The sequence below is a fragment of the Felis catus genome, chromosome E3, assembly GCF_018350175.1.
Source record: "Felis catus isolate Fca126 chromosome E3, F.catus_Fca126_mat1.0, whole genome shotgun sequence".
In the NCBI taxonomy this organism is placed as follows: Eukaryota; Metazoa; Chordata; class Mammalia; order Carnivora; family Felidae; genus Felis; species Felis catus.
Window position 1 is genome coordinate 10,481,109 of NC_058383.1, and position 15,387 is coordinate 10,496,495.

Consider the following 15,387-nt stretch of genomic DNA (forward strand, 5'->3'; position numbering starts at 1 on the left):
TTCTGAGTTTCCCCCTAAGAAATGGGCTGTTTCCTCCCATTTGGGACACAGGCACTGTTAGGAATTTCTCTTTTTTCTTTTTTTTTTTTCTTCTTTTTTTTTTTTAAATAAACACCACCATCAGCAGAAAGCTGCACAAGCCTTCTAGACGATGAGGAGAGGGTCTGTGCTTCAATCCATCAGCTTTGGGCTCCGGTCTGCCATAGCCAGAGCTAGAATGTCACAGTCCCAGGGCCACTTCCCAGGGAAGGGACGTGCCTAGGTTGACTAGTGGGCCATCCTCGGAGTGGGATGCAGGCCGACTCCATGTGCTTCCCTCTCTGTCTGCAGGGGCAAGGAGGCAGCGTGGGGAGGGTCTGCTGGGGGAGGGGACATTTCCCTATGGGTGGTCTTTCCAAAATCGGGGAAGGGGAAGGGAGGATGTGGGGAGGGGTGCCAGGGACTGCCCCCTGATCCCTGTTCTTCACCTCTCCAGGAGTGGGGACCCCGGCCGCCGCAGCCGCCAAAGCCGCTGCCAAAGCCGCCCAGTTTGGTAAGTGTCCCCCCCAACCCCCCATTCTGGAGCACGGCTCTCTCATGTTCCCTGTTCTAGGGTCTAGCGGGGCCCCTCCCCCCAAGGAGGCAAGTCCCCTCGGGCTATCACATCCTGGGCTTTCTCACAATCGTTGGCTTATCTGACCACTTTTAGGGGTGTGGGTGAAGTCCTGATCAGGAAAGCAAAGTGAGAGCGGGCCCTGGTGAGCCCTCCAGGACCGGGCTCCCCATCCTTCCCAAAGCCCTCGTCGCCTCCGAGTCCAGCTGGGGCCTGTCCCCCTCTGCACCTCACGCTGGGCTCACTGGACTCCCATCTCCTTGAGCTATGGCCAGTATTTCTGGCTCCCTGACCAGCACCTTCCTGAATATGCCAAACCACAGCAGCCCTTCTAGATTCCTTCCCATCTGTAAGCCAGGCCCTGGGCCAGGGCGGGGGCAAAGAGGCAATTTGGGGACCTGCAGATATCAAGGTTCAGATCACGCAACTCAGCACTGTCTAGGCCAGAGTCTCAACGTCGGGGCTGCTGACCCCCAAACTCACATGTGACAAACAACCCCTTTTATACAAAGCTGCTGTTTGCGGAGGCAATCGCTACACCGACTTTGCGAAGTTGGTACTACCGTTCCCATTTTACAGATGTGGAAACTGAGGTTCTGAGAGCCTAAGTGACACGTCCACATTCACACAGCCAAATGGCGGCGGAGCTGAGCTTTGAGCCCGGGTCTACCTGTCTTGCAGAGTTCCCTTTACTGTGTAACTGCCTCCATCACCCCCGAAAGTCTCAAAGGGGCCCCTGTCCTCCAAAGGTTAAGAGCTCCTGATCCCACACATGTCTCGTTTTAGGAATGAGGAAACTGAGGCCCATCAAGGGAAAGTAACTTGTCCAAGGTCACACAGCAAGTCTGTGTCTGGGCCGGGACAAGATCTCAAGGCTCTGGACTTCCAGCCTGCAGCTGTCTTCCTTGGTCAGGACTTGGCTAAGAATTAGCTCCTCTGTTCTTGCAGGTTTAGGCCCTGGAATTGGCGTGGCTCCCGGCGTGGCTCCCGGCGTGGCTCCCGGCGTGGCCCCTGGCGTGGCTCCCGGCATTGGCATTGGCCCTGGTGGTGTTATAGGTGAGCTACTGAGTAAGAGGGCCTGAGGGACCTCTGAATCCTCCATGGGTGCCATCTCTGAACCCCCCCCTCCCCCTGCAGGAGTGGGGACCCCAGCTGCAGCCAAAGCCGCTGCTAAAGCGGCCGCCAAAGCCCAGTACCGTGAGTGCCCTACCACCTTTCTCCCCTCACCCCTGCGAGCCTGGGGCTGGCCCACTGTGACCCAAGCCACGATATGCAGCCTCAGCACCAGAGGGGTTGGAAGCATAGACTGGGCATGAGGGAGACCTGGGTTCAAGCCCTGGGTCCCACACTAGCGAAGCAACCTCCGAGTTTCCTGTCCTTATATGGGACACACGGGTGCCGACGGCAAATGTTGCAGATGGTTGTCAGAAGTGAGTTAATCCAAGAGGGAAGGAGCCGGTAGGGGGGCGGGGAACCAGGCTAGAAAGGACGGTGGTGTCCATAGCCACTGTCTGGCCCAGAATGCCAGACTGGGAGAGGCTGGACTTGGTGGTCAGTGGGAGTTTTAGGAAGACCATTCCTGGTAGGAGTACAGAGGGCAGGTTAAGGGCAAGGAGACCCCTGCATGGGTCTGGGCCCCACCCTTGGGGCCTGACTCGGCTTCCTGGGTGGGACACCCCCAGGGGCGCACGCTCCCTACCTGCTGCCACCGCACCCCTGCCCATCTCCCCCAGGGGCTGCAGCTGGGCTTCCTGCTGGTGTTCCTGGCTTTGGAGTTGGTGCTGGCGTTCCTGGCTTTGGAGTTGGTGCCGGCGTTCCTGGCTTTGGAGCTGGCGTTGGCGTTCCTGGCTTTGGGGCAGGTGCGGGTGAGGGGCCTTCTAGGGGCTGGGCGGAAACTGCCCCCTGAGCTCGGAGGAGGGAGACCTCTCTTCATGGCCACACATTCCCGGGAGCCTTACTCAGGGGATCGTAGTAAATTCCCCATCAGGTCCTCCTGAGCAGTCAGAGACGACTAGGGTAACAGATGGGGGGCAGGCCAGGCAAAGGGAGTGCCCCCAGGCTGCTAGATTTCAGAGTTTCTGCCTGCTCAGTAGAGGACTGATGGGGTTCCGAAGTGAAAAGGAGCCCACAACCCAGGAAAGGAGGGTGGAGGTCCCTGGGGTCAGCGGGCATGAGTGGGCCAGTCTGGCTCCCATTCAGCAGTGCCCTGTGGCAAGAGGGCCACTAGGACCTCCAGTTCTTCACCTAGCCCGTGCTCTGCGTCCAGCCTCAGGCAGATCACACTGGAAGAAGGAGGCACAGTTCAGCCTCCAAGCAGCCCCAGACCAGACTGGCAGTGGCACGGTTAGATCCCGGAGCTCTGTACATGTCAGGGTGAGCTCCTGGCTGGGAGTCTCTGTTCCAGGGCTTTGAGACGAACGATGAAGGCTGATGAAGTCAGGGAGGGCTGCCTGGAGGAGGCAGAACTTCTGGGCACAGAGCTTAGCTGCTGACCAGCCCTCTTTCCCTTTTTCCCCAGTGCCTGGATCCCTGGCTGCCGCTAAAGCAGCCAAATATGGTGAGTGTGCCCTGCCCACTGCCCACCCCCCCTTGGGTGGCTTGCTTGCTGCCCTATCAGCCCTGAGAACACCTGGTCACCCATCGCTCCTCCACGGGGCCAGGGCCCGGGGCCCGGAGCTTGCAGCGCACAGCTGGGATGGTCAGGGTGGAAAAAGGCAGTTTCTAGGACACATTAATGATGGTTCAGTAGACCTGGCTCCTGCCCCCTAAATGCCTATCATGCTTCCAGCTCCGGGACGACTCGAAACGCCCCTCACATTTCCAAACCCCCTCCTCCCCCCCACCCCCCCGCCACCGGTGGCAGTTCCTTGATGAGGACCATGGTCCCTAAGGCCCTTCTGGCCCTGACAGTTTCATGGGACCCGAGGCCAGGGGCCCCGCCTGCTGTCGGCCGGGCAGCTCCTGCCTCCTCTCCAGCACAGCCAGGACACCTCGTCTAGGCTCACCTCCCGCCTGCCTCGCTGTCAGCATGACTGTGCCTGCCACGAGCCTGGAGGACGTGGCAGCCCGCCTGGACAGACCCACATTGTCTGTGGCCCCCGCATTCCTGGCCTCCTAGGAGCCGGACTCGGCCTCTGCCAGGGAACCACCAACCGGCCCCGGCCAGTCCGCTTGGGGCCCGTTTCCACTTCGGAAAATCCCGGCTTCCTCGGCCCCCACCCCACCCCACCCCCCACGGGCCTGGTGGCCCACAGGCCCCTCTCCTATTCCTTGCCGGCTGCTGGCCTGCCTGAGCCTAACAGACGTTGCCAGGGAAACAAAGCAGTTAAGGGCGCTGGCTCCCAATTCTTGCCCGTGGAAACTTGAGGACGCCGCGTAGCCTCTGCCGGGCCTCAATTTTCTCATCTGCACAATGGGGACGATAATAGTGCCTGCCTGCCCTGTCGCAATGAATAATAAGCGGGCCACCGCATGCAAAGCACAGAGAACCGTGACTGTTGCGTAAGGCGTTACCTGGCCATACGCAGCAGCTCCGTACTGGACGGAGGTTCAGAACTCAGAGTACGTCCGCTCCCCAGACACCTGTAGTGTGAGTGGGGTAAGGATCATCATCCCTGTTAGGGAGATGGGGCTCTGGGGGTCAGAGAGGCGACAGCTATAGTGAGAAAGCAGAATTTGAACACAGGATGGGCAGGACCTGAGACACGTCTTCTGCCCTCTGCGGCTCGTAGCCACCGCTGTGGCCACCTGTGGCTCCCAGCACCAGCTGTCTGGGAAGGAGACAAAATGGGTGGGCCAAGGCTCAAAGGGGTCCCCCCCCTTGCCCGATTGGTCAGGACAGAGCCAGGACCCATACCGAGGCTCCTTCCGCTGGGTCACGTGACTTTGGCCACCCGTCTGCTCTGCCTAGCATCCCCGGGGCAGGGAGACCTCGTCCTGCAGAAATTGGGGTGCTGACTTTCCATCATCTCTCCACAGGAGCTGCAGGGGTGGGGGCTCTTGGCGGAGTAGGTGTCCCAGGCGGTGTGGTAGGTGAGTCAAAAGCCCAGGACAGGTGGGACGCCTGGGTGGCTCAGTCGGTTAAGTGTCCGACTTCGGCTCAGGTCATGATCTCACCGTTTGCGAGTTCGGGCTCTGTGCTGACAGCTTAGAGCCTGGAGCCTGCTTCGAATTCTGTGTCTCCCTCTCTCTCTGCTCCTCCCCTGCTCATGCTCTGTCTCTCTCTCTCTCTCCTTCAAAAATAAATAGAAACATTAAAAAATTTAAAAAAAAATTTTAAAAAAGCCCAGGAAAGGCTGGGCAGGGAGGAATGCTGACCAGTGGAGAGTCCCTCACTCTGACCTCCTCCTGTGTCCCCAGGAGCCGGACCTGCTGCCTCAGCTGCTGCTGCCAAAGCTGCTGCCAAAGCTGCCCAGTTTGGTGAGTGCTGGTTGGAGGTGGGGGTGGCCCCCAGGCCCTGGGGTTTGGGGCGGGGAGGCCTCTGACCGTGCACCATGGAGCACATAGTCCCTGACCCGCCCCCGGGGCCCTCAGAGGCATCGTCTCCCCAGGGCCCAGCCCTTCGAGGCCCCAGGAGCTCAGGCTCCACGTGGGTCCAAGGATGAGAACCCCACTGTCTGCAGACAGACCAGCTATTCCCACCATCGGGATTTGAACACGCGGCTCTCTCCACAGGCCTCGGGGGAGCCGGAGCCCTGGGAGTTGGGGGGCTCGGAGCTGGCGGAGCCATCCCAGGGGTTGGGGGCTTTGGAGGTGAGTGGCTGCTCTGGAATCAGAGCGTGCATGGGGCGTGTGTGTGTGTGTGTGTGTGTGTGTGTGTGTGTATGAGAGAGAGACATGCAGAGACTGACCTTCTTTCCCACCCCATGCACCTGCCTCAGGCTGGCCTGCAGCATTTGGGGGACCTTCAGCAAACACCCTCTTGCAGTTGGGTGCCCCCTCCCCTCCCTCTCTTCCATCAGCCTCCCAGACCACTTTAAGTGGGAGTACATCAAGACAATGATGGTTGTGCCCATTTTCCAGAGAAGGAAAGCAAAGTCAGGAGGGAATTTTTTTTTTTTTCCCCAAAATCTCTGCCACCGTGGCGGGCCTCATGTTGACATTTCCCTCTTCCGTGGGTCATCCGTTGTGTCCCCCTATCCGAGCCGGCCTGAATCTCGTCCTGCGTGCTCCAGCCTGGACACCCAGGAAGAGCTTACTAAAGACTTTTGGGAAGAGGGATGGATAAGGGGGGGCGGCAGGGCGGATGAGTCGGCGGGCAGATGGTAAGCGGGGCGAGCAGGTCAGGAGGGGACATGACTCGGGGAGGGCCCTGCTGTTCCTGAGCCCACATACCCCGTGTCTCCCCAGGTGTGTCCCCAGCTGCAGCTGCTAAAGCGGCCAAATATGGTGAGTTTCTCTCCTGCCCTCCCCTCTGCCCAGGTGTCAGGTTGCTTCGCACCCCACCCCACCCCTGTGCCCTGTCCCCACCCCAACTCAGGCCTCAGTCCTGCTCACAATAGCCCTGCAGGCCTGTGCTTGCCCCCAGAACCCAGAGAGGGTGCTCGGCACCCCTTAAATCGTGTGTGGTCCTGACCCCTGTCCACCTGCAGGTGCCACTGGCCTTGGAAGTGTCCTAGGGGCCACCAGGCCATTCCCAGTTGGAGGCAGGGGCCATCCATCTCTCTGTGAAATCCTCAGCTCTGCCCAGGGCCTAGAGGAGGCCTGTCTGGATAGCGGCCGGGGGACCCCTGGAGCTGCATCTCGCACAAAGACACGGGGAGCAGAGAGAGAGAGAGAGAGAGAGAGAGAGAGAGAGAGAGGGAGGATAGTCCAGGAAAGGGAACATCCTGGGCAAAGGGGCAGGCCTCAGGGTCAGTGGGTACACTGTGGGGGACAGACACCAGGCTGATGAGCTGGGGCTACAGGGCTGGAGACAAGGTTTGTAAAGAAAGCTGCTCAGCCAGTGAGGGGCACGCAGGGGCAGGGGGTGGTCCTGGGCAGTGAGGCAGTAGGCCCAGCGGCTGGAGCAGGGCCTGCCCTACACCAACCTCAAACCCCTCCCACAGGAGTTGCGGCAAGACCGGGCTTTGGACTGTCTCCCATTTACCCAGGTACACCCAGCCTCCCTGTCCCCGGGCCCCTTCCTGTCAACTCCCCCACGCCATCTGCTCAGAAGGGCCAGGCCCCGGGGGCAGACCCATGACCTCCATCACACGAAACAGGGCCTCCCCTCAGTCCTCTCCACCTCCCTTGCAAGGGCCAGGGAGCATCAGCTTTTCCAAAGCCCCGTGTCCCAGATGAGGCAAACTGAGGTTCAGACAGTGGGAGGGACTCGCCCAAGGTCACACACCGAGGGAGGCAGAGCCCCGGGCTCCTGACACCCAGGCTCAGAACTTGGCCCTCTCGGGTGGGGCCCACACTGTCCGGAAAGGCTTGGCGGGCTCCCCGGAAGCAGACATACTCACAGCCCCTCTCCCTGCCCCAAGGTGGTGGAGCTGGGGGCCTGGGAATTGGCGGTGAGTCTGCAATAAGGAGGAGCCCCGCTTCAGGCAGGGCCCTAGTTACTTTCATGGAGTCGGGGTACTCCATGCTATGGTGGCCACGGCCTCGGGCTGGCCCTCTGATGCCGAGAAAATTCAGCCCTGGGATGTAAGAATGGGGGCAATGATCCCATTCCTGGGGTTCCCAGCCTGGCATTTGATGGGACACCAGGAGTGAGACAGAGACCTGGCCAACCCCCCACTCCCACCCCACCCCGTCTCTGGTGTAACTGGAGAGACGGACAAGGTCCCAGAGAAAAGGAAAGGAAGTGTGTAAGGGCAGAAACAAGGTCCGTTCGAGTAGGTGGTCAGGGAGGCCAAAGCCTAGGGCATGTTACATGGGGCAGTCAGCATGGCCAGGGTCTGACTCAGGGCGGGGGCGCCCTCCTAGCTGCTCAGACCTCCACAGGTGGGATGCCATCCACAAGGAGCATAACTAGACAGCACAGGTCAGGCCGGTGGGACTGAAAGGCAGGCTGGGGGCAGGAAGGCCTTCAGAACCTCCCGAGACAGGGTAGAGGCCTGGTACAACGTAAGGTTCTAGGAGAAGCAGGAAAGCCTGGCCCCCTCCCCTCCACAGGCAAACCTCCCAAGCCCTTTGGAGGGGCCCTGGGAGCCCTAGGATACCAGGGTGAGTAGAGACTCAGCCCCTGGGGACAGGGCAGAGTAGGGAGGGGCAGACAGAGGCAGGGGGCTGGGGTCCATCAGCCTAGGAGAGGGGAGCACATTTGGACTAGACCTAGCAGGGTATGGAGAGGCTGGGGGGAGCTGGACGCCCACCCCCCATCCCTGCGTCTACCTCCGACATGCACACTCAGAGCTAAGAGTGGGCCCGGATCCCCCGGGCTCACCCCAAGCCAGCCCTGGCAGTTTTTCGCTCCCTGCTGCCCACCCCCACCCGGAGGAGCCAAGGAAAAGAGAAGGGATGTGGGGAAGGGAAGAACTCGGAGGAACAGGGAAGGAAAGAGAGAAAGCGGGACAATAAACCCTAGAGTCAGGGAATTTGAGGGGTGGGTGGGGGACCCAAGGTGCCCCTAGCTGGGCAGGATGTACAGAGGCCATCACCCGGCCCAGAGCCACACCCTCGCTCAACGATGCAGACGTGCCTCTGGGAGTGCGGGGGGCGGTCATGATCAGCACCCCCAAAGGCACCTCCCAGCAGTGCCCAAAGGAGACCCAAAGAAGCCCAGCTCCACTCCCGTGTGTGTTCAGGCTGCACATTCCCCTGCATCCCCACTACACAGAGGAGGCAGCTGAGGCCAGGGCAGGAGGAGGCAGAGGCAAGACCAGCCTGACCCTGTCCAGGGTACCCAGCTCTCCGTCAGGCACTATTTGATGCCTGTGGCCCTGTCACACTGTTTTCTAAGCCCCCAGCGTGAGCTTCACAGAGAGAAGCCTGTCCTGGTCCCGCTCGGCTGCCCGCTGCCACCAGGTGGCGGTAGGAGCCACGTCGAGCTCCAGGCCCTACTGGCAGACCGTGGTGCCTCAGTGGCTTAAAACAAGGCTTGCCCATCAGACAGTCCCCTGGAGGGGGCAGGAGTCCTGAGTGTGTGTCCCAGCTCAGCCGATACGAGTTCTCCCTTTCTCTGAGCCTGTTCATCTGATGCACCCTCACGTTTAGGAGGACCGTCTCCTCCAGACTCTGTCAGCTGTCCCTTCCCCTCCTTTCCCTTATGGGGACTGCTCAGAGCTGCTGGCTAAAGGCTTCTCAAATACAGTAGACTCAGAAGATAGAGACCTGGTCCAGGCCAGGTCCCTTCCCCTCTCTGAGTCTTGATTGCATCACTATCCCTGCTCCCACCCAGCTGCCCACAAGGAGTTTGTGCAATGTGACGGCTCACATTGTGAGCTGTAAGAACAGCTCGGAGCTGGTCCGAGTGGGCAGGGGCTTGAGCGGGACCCAGAGGGGGCTGGACGGTCACGCGTGCCTCCTCCCACCCAGGTGGGGCCTGCCTGGGGAAATCCTGTGGCCGGAAGAGAAAGTGAGCTTCCCAGGACCGCTGACTCGCGACCTCATCAACGTTGGTGCTACTGCTTGGTGGAGAATGTAAACCCCTTGTGATCCCTCCCCCACTCCCCTTCCCCAGACCCCACCCCGGGAGGGGACAGGCCAGGCTGGGTGGCCTCGGAAATCCACAAAGCAAGGACACAAGAGTGGTGGCCAGGTGGGCCCCAGGAAGCCCCTTACTTCAGAGGCCAGGGGCGGGTGGGCTCGGCCCCCTGCCCCCACCCCCTTCCCACCCAGGAGCTCCCCCCTCCATTCGCTCTCCATCTCCAGGGGAACTTGGTGCTACATGCTGGTGCTCTCATCTTCCTGGGGGGGGAGGGAGGAGGGAAGGGCAGCCCCTCGGGGACCCCCTCCCCGGGGCTCCTCTGAAGATGGTGCAGACACTTCCTGGGCAGCCCCATCTCCCCCTGCCCACCAGAACCTCTCCCCCCCACCTCGGCTGCGGTCCAGTTGGTACCCAAGCACCAAAAGCCTCAAGCTGGATTCGGTCCTACCACCTCTTGGCCCCCTCGTCTCCCACCTATTCCCCGTGGCTGGGACCCCTTTGGATGGGAACACCCCGCCCCCGCCCCCTGCCATCGGGAATAGCCCTCTTGCTCTTGTGGAATCCATCCACCCGTCTGCCCATCCGTCCATCCATCCTTGTCCCCAGTTGACCGCCCCGCACCACTAGCTGGCTGGGCGCCCCCACCGTCAACCTGGTTAACCTGTCCCGGCGGCCTGTGTCCTGCCTCCACCCCTCCACACCCCACCCCACCCCCCTACGATGGGGCCTGAGCACCCAGGGTGTGAGGAGCTGTGCCAGCTGGGGCAGCAGGAATCTCCTCCCCAACCTGGGTCCCCCCCATGCAGTACTGTAACCCCCAGCCCTCCCTCGAGCCACTGTATTTCAGAGCATTTCCCGCCCCTGCCCCGCCCATCTCTTTGTGTCTCGCTGTGATAGATCAATAAATATTTTATTTTTTGTCCTGGATATTTGGGGGCTGTTTTTGATTGTCGATGCTCTCTTGGTTTTATTCGCGTGGTTAATTAAAAAAAAATTTTTTTTTTTTTTCCTGATCTGGGGAGCTATATCCCCAGCAGAAAATTCATTTTAATCACTTGGGTATAACTCCGGATGAAACATATTTTTTTTCCTTTAAATAAGAAAAGAGAATTAACTGCTTCAGAAAAGCCTAATAAGTGAAAACCTTTTGAAGGCAACGGTATCATGGCCTCCTCTGTATGGTCTCCTCTGCCCCAGGGACGGAAGGAACTTCCACACTTTGAGGTGTATTTGGGAGTGCTATTTACCAAAAATCACCTGCCCTTGGCTCCTGGCAGATCCATCCTTCTCCAACTTATCTGCCTTTTAACAATAAAGCCCCTTTATAGGGGAAGCATGGCCAGCCGGCCCCACACATGCCCACTCCCGGAGGTCTCCCCTGAGGAGGTGGCTCACCCACCCAGCCACACCTTCCCCAGGCCTCCCCCTTAGGCCCAAGAGCTGGAGCACAGGGCCTAGTGGGTGGCCTCCAGATGCTGAGGGTGCAGCCGAAGGGGTGGAGAAAACAAAAATGACCCTGTGTCCAGACCAAACCCTCGGCCTTGGTGAACAGCCATGCAGACAAGGGAGATACGGCCCCACCTAAGAAAAAGGGGCGTTTCAGAGGGGCGTTTCCCTCTGAAACATCCCCTCAAAGGAAGAGCCATTCACCCACACGGCCCACGGGAACATGCCCACGTGGAGCCCACAACTCCCCTTTGGAGCACGCCCTGCGTGTCAGATTCCAGAATCTCCTCCCCAAACCACCGATTCCACGTCCCAGGGCCCACGTGGCTTCAGGCCTCCCTCCGTCCGTCCTAGAGCCAACCCCCTGGCCGGTGGGCAGACCCCCTAGGTCAGAAGGGTGGCGAGGGAGCTGTCTGTTGGGAGTGTGGGTGTCTGTGCGAGCAGCGCCAGGGGGAGGTCGGATGGAAAGCGAAGGCGGTGGGGTGATGCTCTGGGAGGATGTCCCAGAGGACAGAGGAGCGCAAAAAGCAATTCAGCAGGAAGAGCAGGGAGGAGGCTCAGGACAGCTGGAGTGCCTGGAGGGAGCGGGGAGGGGAGGAAAGGGGGGAGGGGTGGGTTCATGGAGACCCACAAGGGGACCGCTGTGACAGTCCGTGAGGGATGACACAGCTCACCCAAGAGTGGCGACAAAGGAGACTCACTCACTCACTCACTCACTCGTTCAACAAAAATATCCCTTGCTGGGGTGCCTGGGTAGCTCAGTTGACTAGCGGTCCCACTGGCCTCAGGTCACGGTCTCGTGATTTGTGGGTTCAAGCCCAATATCAGACTCTGCGCTGGGTGTGGAGCCTGCTTGGGATTTCCCTCTCCCCCCATCCCAATAAATAAACAAATAAATAACTTTAAAACAAAAAAATCTCAATATCCCTTGCCGGTCCCCTCTCAACTCTCTGGCCTCTGAAAGTCTGCCAGGCCCAGCAGTCAGCCCATCAGTCTCCCTGCTTTGGTTTCTCATAGTTGATGGCTTTAAACACCACCCCTGCATTGGCGACTCCCAGAGTGACACCTTCAGCACAGATCTCTCCCCTGGGCTCCGGACTAACACATCCAACTCTTTTTTTTTTTTTTTCAACGTTTATTTATTTTTGGGACAGAGAGAGACAGAGCATGAACGGGGGAGGGGCAGAGAGAGAGGGAGACACAGAATCGGAAACAGGCTCCAGGCTCCGAGCCATCAGCCCAGAGCCCGACGCGGGGCTCAAACTCACGGACCGCGAGATCGTGACCTGGCTGAAGTCAGACGCTTAACCGACTGCGCCACCCAGGCGCCCCACACATCCAACTCTTCACACGTCCACCTGGGAGTCTCACGGACACCCCGCTGGAGCCCAGTCCCCCCACCTTCCACAGCCTGCCCCCTCCCGCCTTGCCCACCTAGGTGGCAGCTCGGGTGGCTCTCTGGTAGTCAGGCCAGCAGCTTCGCAGCCATCTGGGACCCCTCTCTCCTCACGCCCCACAGCAGACTGGCCAGCACATCCTGCAGCACGACCGCCTGAAGACCCCAGATTCCAGCCACTTCTCACAGCCTCCAGGGGTGGCGTCCCGGTCCCCCAGGAGCTCTTGCCCCAGTTACTGACACAGCTTCCTAACTGAGCTCCCTGACGCCCCCCCAGCCTTCTCTCCACGCAGCAGCCAAAACAATCCTTTTAAAACATACGTCAAGCCAAGTCAAGCACCTGCTCAAAATCCTGCCATGGCTCCCGGCTTACTCAGGGCCAAAGCCAGAGACCTTTTGATGGCCGAGGAGCCCCCACAGGAGTGTCCCGGCTGATCTGACCACGTGCCCTGCTACCTGGCCCTCTGCCAGGCCATGCACTTACCCTGGCTCTCTCTCTCCCTTGTAGGGAGCAGCCCCCCCCCCCCCCCCCCCCCCGCCCGCCGCAGGCCTCTACATCTGCTGTCTCTCCTGCCCGGAGCGTTCTTCCCTCTGCTGTCAACGTGCTTGGCTCCCTCGCCTCCCTCAGTGACTCCAGTGTCACCTTCTCAGAAGGTCCTCCTCAGTCTCCGTTTCTAACATTACAAACGGTACCCTCCTCCCTCACCTGTCCCTGCCTTTTCTCCAGAGCACCCGTCGCCATGTGACAGACCATGTATTACACTTCTTTTGTTCACTACCTGACTCCGCACACCAGCGTTAACTCCCTGAGGATGAACACTGGTTTTTCTTTTAACGTTTATTTCTTTATGTTTGAGAGACAGAGAAAGCCAGAGCGCGAGCAGGGGAGGGGCAGAGAGAGAGGGAGACACAGAATCCGAAGCAGGCTCCAGGCTCTGAGCCGTCGGCACAGCCCCGGACGCGGGACTTGAATCCTAGAACTGTGAGATCATGACCTGAGCCGAAGTCGGATGCTCAACAGACCGAGCCACCCAGGCGCCCCTTAAACACTGTTTTCAGAATAAAATACAGGAGCACCTGGGTGACTCAGTCAGTTAAGCGACCGACTCTTGATTTCAGCTCATGGTTCATGAGGTCGAGCCCCTGCGTGGGGCTCTGCACTGACACCACGGAGCCTGCTTGGGATTCTGTCTCTCCCCCTCTCTCTGTCCCTCCTCCGCTTGCGCTCTTCGTCAAAAAATAAATCCATAAACTTAAAAAAGAACAAAATACATAAACTCCTTGCTTTCATTAGTTATACACCCAGGTAGAGAGATGGCAAGTGAAGGTGTCGGGCTGATCATAGCCCCAAAGACATCCAGGTCCTAATCCCTGGACCCTTGTGAATATCACCGCCCTCCTCTGCTCAGGCTGCCATGGCCAAGTACTACAGACTAAGTGGCCTAAACAGCAGAAATGTGTTTTCTCACGGTTCTGGAGACCAGAAGTTCAAGATCAAGGTGCCCGCAGGGCTGGCTTCTTCTGAGACCTCTCTCTTTGTTTGTTCTCCTCCCTGTGTCTTCACATGGTGTTCGCTCTGGGCCTATCTGTTTGTGATTGCCTCTTCTCATAAGGACACCAGTCAGATTGGATCAGGGCCCATTCTAATAACCTCATTTCAACCTAATTGCCTCTTGCAAGGCTCTATCTCCAAATGCAGTCACATTCTGAGGTACTGGGGGTAGGACTTCAACATATGAATTTTGCAGAGATATAATTCAGCCCATGACATTTACCTTATATGCAAAAAGGGTCGTTGCAGATGTGATTCAGTGGACAGATTACCCTGGTTGGCCCTAAATGCCATCACAAGTATCCTAGGGGCGCCTGGGTGGCTCAGTCAGTTAAGCATCCGACTTCGGCTCAGGTCATGATCTCACAGTGTGTGGGTTCAAGCCCCAGGTTGGGCTCTGTGCAGACAGCTTGGAGCCTGGAGCCCGCCTCTTTTTTTTTTTTTTTTTTTTAATGTTTATTTATTTCTGAGACAGAGAGAGACAGAGAATGAGTGGGGGAGGGGCAGAGAGAGAGGGAGACACAGAATCCGAAGCAGGCTCCAGGCTCCGAGCTGTCAGCCCAGAGCCCGACGCGGGGCTCGAACTCACAAACCATGAGATCATGAACTGAGCCGAAGTCAGATGCTCAACTGACTGAGCCACCCAGGCGTCCCTGGAGTCCGCTTCTGAGTCTGTGTCTCCCTCTCTCTCTGCCCCTCCCCTGCTTGCTCTCTGTCTCTCCCTCTCTCAAAAATAAATAAACATTAAAAAAAATTTTTTTTAAGTAGCCTTATAAGAATTTAGACAAGCTGTATGCCAATAAACTGGACAACCCAGAGGAAATATATAAATTCCTAAAAACACACAACAAAGCAAGACTGAATCACGAATAAATAGAAAACGTGAAAAGACTAGTAACAAGCAAGGAGATTGAATCAGTCGTCAAAATTCTCCCAGGAAAGAAAAGCCCAAGACCAGATGGCCTCACTGGTAAATTCTACCAAACATTTAAAGAATTAACACCTATCCTCCTGAAACTCTCCCTCCCCAAAAAAAAGCTGAAGAGGAGGGAGCATTTCCAAGTTTATTCTAAGAGGCCAGCATTGCCCTGGCACCAAAACCAGACAAAAACACTACAAGAAGTGGGGCGCCTGGGTGGCTCAGTCGGTTAAGCGTCTGACTTCAGCTCAGGTCATGATCTCACGGCTCGTGGGTTCGAGCCCCATGTTGGGCTCTGCGCTAATAGTGCCTCTAGAGCCTGCTTGGGATTCTCTCTCTCCTCTCTCTCTCTCTGCACCTCCCTGATTTGCGCTTTCTCTCTCAAAATAAATAAATAAACTTACAAAAAAAAAAAAAGAAAATGGTTAAAAACAAAAACACTACACGAAGAGAAAACAACAGAGAGGGGACATCAGCAAGATGGCAGAATCCACATCCCCCCACAGAAACAAATATTTGGCAGCCATTCATGGGTAAAAATGCCTTTATGGGAGCTTTGGGAGCTAGGTAGGAGGTGACACCTCGTGGAGCCCAAGACCCAGGATGCCCTCTTTTAGAAGGCAGGCCCACAGGGGGGGGCCTGTGGTTAAGTGTCCGACTTCGGCTCAGGTCATGAGCTCACAGTCTGTGGGTTAGGGCCCCGCATCGGGCTCCGTGCGGACAGCTCGGAGCCTGCAGCCCGCTTCAGATTCTGTGTCTCCCTCTGTCTCTGCCCCTCACCTGCTCACGCTCCGTCTCTACCTCTCTCTCTCTCTCAAAAATAACATTAAAAAAAAATTTTTTTTTTTTAATTAGAACTACCATAGGATCCAGCATTCCCACCTCTGGATATACATCCAAAAGAACT

At 58.0% G+C, this 15,387-nt stretch overlaps 1 protein-coding gene across 15 annotated transcripts in view; it reads left to right on the plus strand.

Annotated features, from left to right (window-relative positions):
- Positions 1 to 10,094, plus strand: part of ELN (elastin) — a 31,174-nt gene extending 21,080 nt beyond the window's left edge. For 13 of the 15 annotated variants that reach the window (XM_019820591.3, XM_019820588.3, XM_019820590.3 and 10 more), the window contains 11 exons: positions 476 to 532; positions 1,541 to 1,648; positions 1,730 to 1,789; positions 2,326 to 2,451; positions 3,111 to 3,149; positions 4,571 to 4,624; positions 4,952 to 5,011; positions 5,267 to 5,344; positions 5,942 to 5,980; positions 6,640 to 6,684; positions 9,056 to 10,094. In XM_019820591.3, coding sequence (XP_019676150.1) covers positions 476 to 532; positions 1,541 to 1,648; positions 1,730 to 1,789; positions 2,326 to 2,451; positions 3,111 to 3,149; positions 4,571 to 4,624; positions 4,952 to 5,011; positions 5,267 to 5,344; positions 5,942 to 5,980; positions 6,640 to 6,684; positions 9,056 to 9,099 — 710 coding nt within the window. In that variant the 3' untranslated portion in view covers positions 9,100 to 10,094. The remainder of the gene's footprint in view (positions 1 to 475; positions 533 to 1,540; positions 1,649 to 1,729; positions 1,790 to 2,325; positions 2,452 to 3,110; positions 3,150 to 4,570; positions 4,625 to 4,951; positions 5,012 to 5,266; positions 5,345 to 5,941; positions 5,981 to 6,639; positions 6,685 to 9,055) is intronic. The other 2 variants (XM_019820585.3, XM_019820594.3) reach the window with 2 other exon arrangements.
- Positions 10,095 to 15,387: the final 5,293 nt, after the last annotated feature.